This window comes from Hyperolius riggenbachi, chromosome 7, assembly GCF_040937935.1.
Source record: "Hyperolius riggenbachi isolate aHypRig1 chromosome 7, aHypRig1.pri, whole genome shotgun sequence".
Taxonomy (NCBI): Eukaryota; Metazoa; Chordata; class Amphibia; order Anura; family Hyperoliidae; genus Hyperolius; species Hyperolius riggenbachi.
This window is the reverse complement of record NC_090652.1, coordinates 276817262-276829955: the sequence shown is the minus strand read 5'-3', so window position 1 is coordinate 276829955 and position 12694 is coordinate 276817262. Positions and strand designations below refer to the sequence as shown.

Genomic DNA, 12694 nt, shown 5'->3' with positions numbered 1-12694 from the left:
GGCCCGCCGTTTCCGCTCCCGACGCGATTGTGCGCACCCGGAGGGGGAGATTAAGCTGTCATATGACAGCCGACATCTCCCCCGAGTGATCAGCAGCCATCGCGTATGGCTGCTGATCACACGATCACTACGATCGCCGTCGGATCGTAGTGATCTGTTTGACAGCTGCGGCGGCAGGGGGGGAAAGAAGAGGATCCACTCACCTCCCTGCCGTTCCAGCGACGATCGGCGCCCCCTCCGCTCTGGCCGGCATCTCCGCTTCATCTGACGTCAGCGCCGGGTCCCGGCTTGATGACGTCATCAAGCCGCGACCCGGAACTGCTCGTCAGACAGAACGGAGATGCCGGCCGGAGAAGAGGGTCCCGTGCGGCTCATCGCTGGAGCCTGGAAGGTAAGTGAAGGCTGCGGGCAGAAGGGGGAGGCACAGGCCACCATGGGGGACACCACTCTAGCCAGCCACACACGGGATCCGGCCGCCTGACCCCCCCAAACGCGCGCACCCCCTTCCCGCGCAAAATGACTGGTCCTTAAGGGGGGGGTAGGTGGCCGGTCCCGAAAAGGTTAAACACCCACTTGGGTATTTATAGAAACCGATGAGCTTTGAGGAATAACTGACTATAGAACTAAAGTGGTGGCTTTCTAGGAAAGATCACTGATCTGTATTTATAAAGGGAATCCAGCTCTAGTGCGTAAACAAAAAATAGATAATGGATAGATTGATCCACTCCTGGTAAATGCTCAGTCCTTTTATCTAACATAGTTTCCATCTGATGGTTGCGTAGTTTCTTGGCTCCCACTTTTCTTCTAGCTCGTAGCTTTGTGGAAATGTCATGTGCTGTTCTCTGAAGCAGTTTGAGTAATGTGTTGAAGTCTCTTGGCCTGTGCTTATTAAACAGGTGTGAATGTTTAGCCTATGTAAAATATCTCTTGTTTCCAGGGTTTATCTGTGCTGGAGAGAATTACACAGGCTGTTACAGTGATTGTGGATTGTGTCAACTTCTCCCCTTATACCACCAAATTCCAACCCAAAACAAAAGGTGAGCTCCTTATTATTCTGTGCAGCTGGAGGCTGAGGCACATTCTGTAATCTATTCTTACTCTTCTTAAAATGTACTTCTGTGCAAAAAATACAAACTTTAATAAAAATCACAACCTACTTTTTCTCTCCAGTGAGGGTCCCAGTTCTCCCCTATAATCTGCAGGGCACTTCCTCTGGGTTCTGCTGTAAATGTGCAGAATTGAACAGAGACTTCCTTATGTGATATGGAGGCTGCCCTATTTCTTTCCTTTTTAAATAATTCAAGTTGTCCATCTCTCGCCTTGATTCTGTGTCTCTAATTATTTTAGCCACAGATCCTGAACAAGCATGCAGTTCAGATTTTTCTGACTGAAGTTGACTGGATTAGCTACAACATTGCTTCAAACGTGTGATTCAGACACTACTGCAGCCAAAGAGATCAGCAGGACTGCCAGGCAACTGGTATTGTTTAAAAGGAAATAAATATGGCAGCCTCCATAGCCCTCAGACCTTGAGTAGTTCCTTTCAATGTTGTGAAATGAGCTTTGGGAAGGCTGCTTACAAAATAGTGTAGAGCTGCTTATGTTGAATGGAGGGCATATTTTATCTTATCATAAAGTCTTTTCTGACTGAGGTCTAAAGCACAATCTACACGTTACGATTCTTTATACGATTCGATTACGATTCTATTTACGATCCGATTAAATCCGTCATGTCCGATCGGGATTCGATTTGCCATTGTTTTTTGCCATGGCAAATCGAATTGAATCGAATCCCGATCGGACAGGTTGGATTTAATCGGATTGTAAATAGAATCGTAATCGTATCGTGTAGATTGGGCTTAAAATGGAGATGTCAGATTCATAACTTGTAATTGCCAAATGTTGTGTGTAATAACGACATTTATATTTTTAACCAAGGATCAGATAACCTTTGTCAGTTGTATAGCAAGGTTTAGTCAGTAGGTGAAATTGACCCTAAACATGGTAATTTGCTTTTTAACATTTTGTCTAATTGCAGCTCCTCTTACTCCAACCGATTGGGCAAAGAAGAAGAGAGGGCCTCTGGGAAATCTGAGCTCCTTGCTGAAATTACTTGTAAAGCTGATGGAAGATTTTCACGCTTTATGTTCTGATCAGTCTCTGATTGAGACAAACGCTTCAACTTTGTCCCCTATAGCATCTTCCATTCTAAGCTCTCTGTCCATCTGTCTCTGCCACATCAGTTTACCCTCAATACTCAGGACGGTATTCTCCCTGCTGACAAAGCCCGTTTCTGTCTTTTATATGAAGACAAAGTAAGTCAATTCTCTGTTATGGCCTGCTTCTCTAATGTTGTTTTTTTTTTTGTTTTTTTTTTTACTTTTTATGTCTTAAGGGCCCGTTTCCACGAGAGTGAATCTGCACGCGTTTCCTGCATGCAGATTTGCATAGACCAGTGATGGCTAACCTTGGCACTCCAGCTGTGGTTGTCCCATGAGGCATTGCAATACTCTGACAGCTCTAAGCATAACTCGGGGAGGCAGAGGTATGATGGGATTTGTAGTTTTGTCACAACTGGAGTGCCAAGGTTAGCCATTACTGGCATAGACAATACAAGTGGATGGGCCTGTTTCCACTTGTCAGGATTTCTGAGCTTTTTTTTTTCTGTGCAGAAAAAAATCTGCACGGTAGACCGGGCAGAATTCGCACACCGCTATGCGAATCGCCGCTAATGTATTTAATAGGGAAATCGCATGCGGTTTTGGCATGCATATTTTACCGCGATTTCGCATAGAAAGTAATGTTAAATCACACAGACAGTAACATGGTTGAAATCTCATCAAAATTAACCTATGCGAAATTGCGGTAAAATACGCATGCGGAATCGCAACTACATGCGATTTCAGCAGCGGCGATACCGTACAAGTGGAAACGGGCCCTTAAAGTGTACCTGAGGCAAACAGAGGGCAAAAAACATTAGATACTTGCTTAAAGCAATACTGAAGTGAAAAGAAAAATACTTGCCTATGGAGAGGGAAGGCTTTGCATAATATAGAGCCTTCCAGTTTCTCTCACGGTCCCCTCATTCCAGCGCATACACACCCGGTGGCTTCCCTTGTCTCATGGCCCTCGTTGTTGCCAAGCGCTGTCCCCTGAAAGAAATCGGACAAGGTTTCTGATTGACCACACTCCTTTTTATACACTATCACAGTGTGTGTGTGTGTGTGTGTGTGTGTACATTGCCCGTGCAGTAAGCAGTAGCCGCTTGCATAGGTGCAGAATGGCTATGCTCATGCGTAAAGGAAAGCGTGGTTACAATCTTTAGGAGGGCCTCAGGCAGACACTGTGTTCGGGCGGAGGATGTTGGCAATGTCTGGAGCATCTAAAGGCTTCCCTCTTGGGTAAGCGTCTGTTTTTGCCTGAGGTTTGCTATTGACTATACTTTAAAAAGAAATGTTGTCTAATGGTAATCTATATTGATCAGCATCTGTGTACGGAAGCCGGATGGTCACATGACCTCATGCGGGTCAGCTGACACTCCGGCTTCTGTGCACTGGGGAAGGCGGAAAGCCGCAAGGAGGTTCAGGAAAACTGACAAAGACTCTAAGTAATTTAGGGGGGAGGTTTGTGCTAATTCGCCCGATTGCTCAAGCAACGGCCAAACACTTGTATCTGGCATCAGTTGATCTCTGCTGTTGCTGGATGCCAGGGATTTTCCTGTACCCACTTCACTTTATGGATGGGAGATTTGAGAAGAGGAGATTAGGGTAGACCGGTTCACAGCAACATTTCTGCTCAATTACCACTTGGCAGCGCTGGACAAGCAAGCTGAACAAAGGCACTGTGCTGAGAATTCCATTAGTTGTATACCCGTCACAACTCCTTCCAAATCACATGACAACCATCATATAGACCTGGCTCCTCCCACTTACTCAGTATCCTCTTTCAGCCAGGAATTAATATCACTTCAGCTCCACAGCACATAAAGTGTTACTTAGAAATGTTTCATGTTTATACAGTATTAAGGCCTGGGACCCACTAGAAAGCATGAATCACAATTGATGACATTGGTAACTTTTTGCAGCTATATTTCATTTTGAGCACTTCAAAATTTGTGAGCGATTTGTACAGTGTGATTTGCAATTTTCATATGTTTGGAAGTAAAAGTGCTGCAAAATTGTTTGTACAGTGATTGAAAAATGGATTTTCCAGTGGGTGGGATCCCTTTCACTGACTTTCATTAATCTAGCGCTTTTGTAATCGCCGGCTATTCCAAAAGGCTGCTGAAAGTGCTCTGGTGGACCCCAGGTCTAAAATTGTAAATTTGCATTGTTCGGGTCAGAAAACTATAGTTCTCCTGGAAAGTCCACTGAGCTTTTATATCTACTCATTCGTTTAGTTGACTTACAGCTCTTCATGACCATATGTACTTTTGCACGCCAGATGTCTATCAATCGCGACTTCTCTCAGCTGTTGCATAGGCATGTTCATAGCTTCTCATACGCTGTCTATCCATCTTAACCGCTGTCGCTTGTTTTCTTTTTGCCCCCAATTTTTCCAAGCATCGGGGATTTCTTGAAAGAATCAAAAAAATGAGGATTTATATACTTGTATCTTTTTAGCTGAATTGTACCTCTTTTCTTTAATAGGTCTGAATCTCCAAAAGTTTACAGTTCTCTTAGCAATAAGGTGAAGTATTTTGGCTTGTCTTTTTGTCCTCATTGTACTGTATAGGAAGTGCGCTGCTATCGGTGTGCTTATCAGAATGATTTCTCTTGTAGTTGGATAAACTCCTTGGAGATGTCCTGTCCTGTCTGGGATCTCGGTATACTGGCTCTTATGATAATGATCTGCTTGAAGCCCTCTCACCTCTGCTAGGGGCCATCTTTCTTCACAAGAACAAGCAGTTCAGGATGCAAGCCTCACAGTTCTGGAATGGGTCCTTCGGCAAGGCTGCCACATTGGTTTACCCGGAGGAGCTCAAGTATGAGTTTTTGTTTGTTTTTTGTTGTTTTTTTTTTGTTTGCTTGTTTTATTTTTGTAAAACAAATTGAATAAAAACAAAATGGCCAAAACGTTCTAGTATGTAGGAAGAAAAAATGAGCATTCTGTAAATTACAGCCACAATCCTGGCCAGATTAACATCTTATATAGGCGCAGAAGTTCTGGCATCCTAACATCCTAAACTCCACCCAAGCTGATTGGCCTGGCAGACGGCACCACAAGTGTGCAGGCTGTCCAATGCCCTGGCTTGTGTAGCCATCATCTCTCCCCCAGGATGGTGAGCGCGGATTTGCAGACTGTTGACAGCCACCTCTCAGCACACTGGCGCCTCTAAGCCGGTGCCTTGTGCTACGTCCGCCCCTGGCTCTAGTATACTTCACTTAGGGCATTAGCTACTTTTTTCTTTTAAAAGGTCTTTCATGATCCAGCAAACACTGTCTAACTTATTAAGTAATATTGTAAAAAATTAGGAATTCATTATACATTTTATTTTTTAAAGGATACCAGAGAAGAAATAACCTAGAGAAATGGGGGTAAGCAGGCATAAACTGTGACACAGCCTTTCTGGCTTGCCAGAGTCTGGCACTACTGCGCAGGGGCTGGTCAGACTGTGTGCGTCCTACAGGCGCACCCAGGAGTGCTCTACGCATGCGCATGATGTCATGCCTGTGCAGAGTCCAACCACATGTACACGCTGTAGGGCGCGCAGTAAAGCCCAGCTTCGGCTACCCGGAAGAGGCTGCCGGAGGGGCATTTATGCAGTGAACGGGGGGGGGGGGGGGGGGGAGCGTTAGGCATCAGGTCAGATCACAGTATATGCCTGCTCCCCCCCCCCCCCCCCCCCTTTCTCTAGGTTATTTCTGCTCTGGGAGCCTTTCAAATTTCTCTTTAGCTCCACTTAGCAACAGAGTTCTATGCCCTTTTACATCCTCCCAATACTTCCTCCTTCCGGCTGTGTAGGAAGTGTCAGGAGGATGGAGTGCTGCGGTGACTAAGTTGCTTTAATCCCCTTTCTGCAGGCCTGTATCCACTAATGCATGGTTAAAACTGAATATTACACTCTTGCTTATCCTTAAATTTCACTCTTTAACCTCCCTGGCGGTATGATTCTTTCCTGATTTTAGGGTCTAAAGGCACAAAGGTACAATTTTTTTTTTTATTTTTTTTTTTCATGTGCTTTTAGATTCTAAAAGCAAGATAAAAATCATGCGGCCAGAGTCTCTGTAGCAGCTCCAGCTCTCACTCCCCTCCATGGGATCCAGTACTGCAGTTCTACCTCCGTCCTCCGGCTGGCGCTGTAACCCTATAGTGAGATTGCGGGCTGTCGTCATAACTACAGTCGGGGATCTCACCAGGGGGATGCAGAGCCTCCGTGGGCAGGAAGAGGAATGGCCGCCAGTGTCTGGATTGCTCGGGAGGTGGGTGAGTACGCCCGCTGTGTGCAATGCTCTGCATGAACCTCCTGGCGGCTACCACGAGTGTAGCTTGGGGTTACCGCTCTGAGCTGCGGTTTTCCACCCAGAGTCTAGCTCATGATTACCGCTAAGGAGGTTAAGGAATAAACAATCATTTCTGTTTAGAACATTCACAGCTGGCTGGAAACTGAAATGGGACCTTATATAAAATAAGTGAATAAGCCATATACAGTATAGAATGCCTCTATCTTATACAGGTAGTCCCTGATTTACGAACCCCTGACTTTCGAACGATCCGCCAATACGAACGGCCCGATCCCGTCGCAATGTCATTTCCGTGTGGGAGAAGTTTGAAGATGCGGCTTCAAACTCTCACTCTCCCAGGTTACTGTGTCACATGGCTTACAGAAGCGATGCTGCATCTAGCGCTGTTGTACGCAGGGCTGTAGAGTCGGTACAAAAATCTTCCGACTCCTCAGTTTATGAAACTCCGACTCTGGGTGCCCAAAATGGCTCCGACTCCTTAGTCTAATACTTAACAGTGCTGTGGATTTTGTACAAAAATCAGCCGATTCCGACTCCTCAGTTTATGAAATCTGAAACTCCGACTCCGGGTGCCCAAAATTGCCTCGACTCTGACTCCACAGCCTTGTACGTGGCTAGAGGCAGCAGGAGGAGGACAGGCAGCATTAGACTCTGCTGGAATGTGAGTCCAGAGGGGACAGAGGCTAATGGGGGGGGGGGGGGCAAAGCAGAGGCACAAGGGTAGCCAGAGGCACAGAGGGGGTACAGAAGCACAAGGGGTACAAAAAGAAGCATGGGTTGTACAAATGGAGGTAGAGGCACAGGGTGGTACAAATCGAGGTAAGAACATGGAGGGGGACAAACGAGCTCAGGAGAACAAAGCCCCTGAAGGGGACAAACGGGACACTAGAGGCAAAGGGGACAGAGATGGCACAGAGTTCCAACTTAAGAATGGATTCCGGTTAAGAATGAACCTACAGTCCTTATCTTGTTCGTTAACCGGGGACCACATGTAGTTACTTTAGATTACTTAACAAATGACCGCTTGGTCTTAAAGATTACATATTTCTAACAGGTAATTTTTTATAACATTAAATTGCAAAAACAGACCTGTGAGGATTGCAAACCAAGAAGCTAAATACTTTACCTTGGGAGAAGAAAGCTGCTGGAACCTCCAGTGGCTCCCCTTTCTCTCTCCAACACGCAGTTTCGCTGTCTCTTCCCGAAGGTCGCAGCTGCAGTGCACAATAGCACAGATTTTGCAAAAAAAAGCTGGGCCAGATTAGGTCTGCGCTAGTGCGCCCCCTCATGCCGTCAACAAGTGCTTGTCGATGTCTGGACCCAGCGTAGGAGTGGTGAGGACAGGGGAAACTTACCTTGGCAGGTACCTAAATTGGGCACTTTTTCCCCCTCACTACAGGTTCCCTTTAACTTGCTGGCACTGCTGCAGATGCTTGGTTAATTAATACAAAGTGGTTCACAGATGCAAACTTCATGTGATAAATAAAAGTTGTAATACCCATACCATACACATTTTTTTTTTTTCCCCTAACAGTCCAGGTCTACTTTAAAAATGAGTCCCGGCGCTCTGCCGCACTGATTGGCTGCTGGGTCACCGGAACAAGAGCGGGGATATGGGGATCCCGGCGGCCAGAGAGAAGCCGCAGGGAGGGAGGCTGGAGTCCCTCTGCGCAGCGCCAATGTGCGCGGGACTCCAAATCAAAAATTGTAATTCCCTACCCCGACCTGAGCTCGGGGTTACCACCAGGGAGGTTAATCAAGCATCTGCAGCAGTGCCAGCTTTTCTTCCTTACTTGTTACACACTGGCTAGAGCACGCTGATGAAGTTTATCAGGAAGAGTGCACGCTGGAGTTCACTATATGTATGTGTTCTAAAAACACTGTAGTGCCAACCTGCTGCAACCTCTTTGGCCAACTCCCTTTAACTTGCACAGCACTGACAGACCTTCTTATAGCAGAAGGGTGGAATTTACCTGTAATTGTTAAAACACTTGCCTATTTCATATTTTCTAGACCTGTTTTAAATCAAGTTAAGTTGAAGACTCTACTCCTTTTACCGGGCTTCACCTATACATCTACAGCAGAGGACTCCAGTGGCCCATACTCAGACAATGTGAGTGTTTGTGAATGAACGCTTTATTGCCCTCGTTAGAAGATGCTGTTTTACATTAACAAGTCATATCAAGTAGCCATTGTACCTCACCACTATAAACCATGAATTCATGTCATTCATTGCAGTAAATCTCTGCTTTTTGCTTTCGATCTCTGGTGCAGATAGAGAATTCTCAGCTGGGGACAAAGTTTAGTGGAATTGAGGTGAAATCCACTGGAAAACGAGACTCTCTGCTGGCCAGAGCTGAAGAGCTTAAGGAGAGAGGCACTCCGACTAAAGACACTCCAACTAAACATTCTCAGGCCAAGGTAAGGCAGTTGTTTTATAAGCGATGGCCAAGCTTTTGTGTAGGAATGAAGCTTTTATGAATCCTTGATTTGGATAGACATGTTTGACTAGAAATAGTATAAAGCTGGAAAGTATTTTCTCTGGTGTCATTGGGGAGTGTTATGGGAGTTCCCCTTACAATGACTTTCAAACCTGTATTTTGCTTGGACACCTCAAGCTGTTTTGAGAGAGGTTTTTCTCACTGTTAGCAGTGTGTGTTGACAGTATTGGTGTATCTTGGAGGTGCTTAGAGACATAAACTAGAAATAAGCCAGATGTTGGGTCAAATGCTGGGTGTTTTCAGGTTTTGCAGAAAGTTAGATGGCACCGCCATAAAACGGACAAAACATTCTGTGGCCCTGGTCAGCAGAGCAGGGTTTCCCAATCCTGTCCTCAAGTACCACTAACAGTACTTGTTTTGCAGAAAACCACAAACCTTTACAGGCGAGATAATTAGTGTCTCAGAGCTAACTACCTCTGTGGATTTTCTCAAAACATGCACTGTTGGTGGTACTTGCAGACACAGTTGGGAAGCCCTGCTGTAGAGGATACACTGCACTAGTAAACCTGTTATTTAGGTATGCAGTACATAGCAGGCATGAAATAAACGTTTTGGGTGGGGGTTGTCCATAAACTGATGTTGGATTCTTATTTTTTTTCCTATTGTTTTGATAGCTGAAGCTGGATTTTTCCTCTCCACGTTCCAAAAAGAAAATCCTGGAAGAGGAGCTGTCGGTTGATTTCACTTTCATTCCCCCAGAAACTAAAGAGAGAGTTCTGACAGAACATCAGAAAGAAGTTCTTCGTACCAAAAGGTTAATGACCTGAGCTTTGACCCTTTACTTCATGCGCTCTGGTCAAACTCTCAGCAGCTTTCTTAGAAATTCTGTAATTCCCAGTTTCAATTGAAGCAGGTAGTTTTATACTGGATACACATGAATAGATTTTAATGTTGCTTTAAAGACCACTATTGCAAAAAAAACCCAAAAAACAAAAACCTTTAAATGCATGTGTACACATACTTAACCATTTGAGGACCACAGTTTTTCTACCCCTTAAGGACCAGAGCCTTTTTTTCCATTCAGACCACTGCAGCTTTCACGGTTTATTGCTCGGTCATAAAACCTACCATCACCAGTAACACGATCGCTGCCCCTACGAGCCAAAAGGAGCCGCCGCTATTCGGCGTATTGCGGTCCTTTCGGCGTCCACTTTGCCGCCGCACATCGGCTGCGGGTGGTCGGCAAATTGGTTAAAAGACATCTGAGGTGACATGAGACATGTGTATGTATTGTGCCAAGCACACAAATCACTATGCTGCATTCCTTTTTTTTTCTCTGCCTGAAACAGTTAATCAGGTATGCAAGTGACAGTTTCTGTCCGAGACAGGACTGGATCAGACTATAGCATAACACTCACCAATGAGGAATTATAGCCATAAAACACTTTCCTGGCAGTAAATTACTTCTGAGAGCAGGAAAGAGATAAAGGGCCAATACAGTACTTCAAAGATTTTAGCTCTGGCATACTTCAATGAATGCCATTGAGCAGAGACAAACAGTAATAACTTTTAAAAGTAGATTTAAATTTTAAAATAAAACCATGGGATGTCTTAAGTCATTTTTAGGAGGATAGATATAATTTTCTCATCAGTTTTTCACCTTGGTCGTCCTTTTAAAAATACATTTCTCTCAAAATAGAATGCACTATAAATTTTCTCCTACGTTGCTGTCACTTACGTTAGGTTGTAAAAATATAACAGTCTGACAGGTTTTGGTCTAGTCCATCTCCTCATGGGGAATTCTCAGTATCCCCTTTATTCTTTACAAAAGCACTCTCTGGAATAGACCTATTCAAAGATGTTGGCCTGCCTACGTATTTGCACACCATTTAGGCAGCTGAACTGAGCAACTGTTGTTCAGTAAGTGCTTGTGAAAATAAAGAAAACCCTGAGAACCCCCCCCCCCCCCCCAATCGACCAATTCAAAACCTTGTCATATTTTTACTGCCTACTGTAAGTGACAGGAACTTAGAAGAAGTAATCTTAGAAGTAATTTATTGTACATTTTACTCTGGGAGAATAATTTTTTTTTTTTTTTTTTTTTTTGCAAGTGTGTATACATTTTATAGTTTTTCATGATGGTGGTCCTTTTACACTGGCAAGTGATACCCTTTAATGGAATCAGTTGCCGTGCATTTTCATCTGGGTTTTCTAATGTAAAGTCCACAATGCGCACACAAAAAATGCAGCAGGAGGTGCGGAATTGCAACGCACTATGCTACTGCGCATAGATCTAAACTAGCCCAATGGGCACTAGATGCATTTGTAAATATAATGCGGGTCAGTTGTGCATTGCTTTATCCCACTAGGCAGTGCAACCGCTGTAAACAGGCCCTAAGCTGTCGTAAAACATCACAAAAACATTTTTGTTTTTAAAGAGATCTACTTAGTTCTACAGAATATAAATCCTCCATTTTGTTTGGCAATTTTTATTTTCGGTTTTGTGTTGCTTCAAGTGTGTTTTGTTTTTTTTAATGATTTTATGCACTTTCCTATCTCACCTTATGCTCTGTTTCAAAAGGGTGGACATACCTGTCATGTACAACAATTTGGATGCTTCTCAAGACACCGCAATGTTTGCTCAATATACCCAGAGCCAAGACAATTCACAGTAAGTACTGATAATGTGCACTGAAAGACAGTCAGATCTGCTCTTAGCAATGCAGGATTTAACGATGCTTGTTGACCAGTTCGGCCTATCTGGACGAGCTTCCTCGTCCAGATAGGCACTGCTGCTTCTGCCACATGGTGAGCGCGATCGGGCGCGCTCCCGCCGCTAGCCCCGCCGCTAGCCCCGCCGATCAGTGAATGGGAATAGAATTCCCATTCACCGATCTAATTTCCCCCCGCAGAAAAACCGCCGCTTTCTAGTGAGAGCGGTATTTCTGCCCCCCAGGAAACTTCTCCGTGTACTTTAGTTCCTGGATGCGAGATCGTTCGTATCCAGGACTTTTTTTTTACTGTGGCCATCTTGTGGCCAAATAGTAAACTGCACCCACATACATTTTTAATAAAACAATTCTATTTTACATTTAAAATTAGGAGTTTCCCTCCCACACCAAAAATTACCCACATACATATTTTATTAAAAAAAAATAAAAAAATACAATAAAAAAAAAAAAAAAAACATAGTTACCCAAGGGTCTAAACTTTTTAAATATGCATGTCAAGAGAGTATGTTATTATAATATTTAAAATTATAAGCTTATAAATAGTGATGGTCGCTAATTGAAAAAATGCACCTTTATTTCTAAATGAAATATCGGCACCATAAATTGTGATAGGGACATTGTTTAAACGGTGTAACCGGGACAAATGGGCAAATAAAATACATGAGTTTTAATTACGGTAGCTTATATTAATTTCAAACTATAATGGCCAAAAACTGAGAAATAATGAATTTTTTTCATTTCTTAATCTTCCTGTTAAAATGGATTTAGAAAAAAATAATTCTTAGCAAAATGTAGCACCCAAAGAAAGCCTAATTAGTGGCGGAAAAAACAAGATATAGATCAATTCATTGTGATAAGTAGCAATAAAGTTATAGGCGAATGAATGGGAGGTGAACGTTGCTCGGATGCATGAGATTTTCGGCACTGCGGTGCTGAACCGGTTAATTAACTGGTTATAATCTAATTTCTTACCTCTCTTCATTTTAGAGAAAAGCCTAGTTCACTGGATGAAACTAAAGAAAATATTGAGTCGAAGGTAAATATCACTCATTTTACT

At 43.8% G+C, this 12694-nt stretch overlaps 1 protein-coding gene across 2 annotated transcripts in view; it reads left to right on the top strand.

Moving 5' to 3' along the window:
* The window catches only part of RIF1 (replication timing regulatory factor 1), a 94934-nt gene that overhangs the window by 63931 nt on the left and 18309 nt on the right, over positions 1-12694 (top strand). For both annotated transcript variants that reach the window (XM_068245812.1, XM_068245811.1), the window contains exons 21-29: positions 938-1037; positions 2039-2315; positions 4650-4689; positions 4782-4984; positions 8478-8577; positions 8739-8885; positions 9580-9719; positions 11487-11576; positions 12625-12673. In XM_068245812.1, coding sequence (XP_068101913.1) covers positions 938-1037; positions 2039-2315; positions 4650-4689; positions 4782-4984; positions 8478-8577; positions 8739-8885; positions 9580-9719; positions 11487-11576; positions 12625-12673 — 1146 coding nt within the window. The remainder of the gene's footprint in view (positions 1-937; positions 1038-2038; positions 2316-4649; positions 4690-4781; positions 4985-8477; positions 8578-8738; positions 8886-9579; positions 9720-11486; positions 11577-12624; positions 12674-12694) is intronic.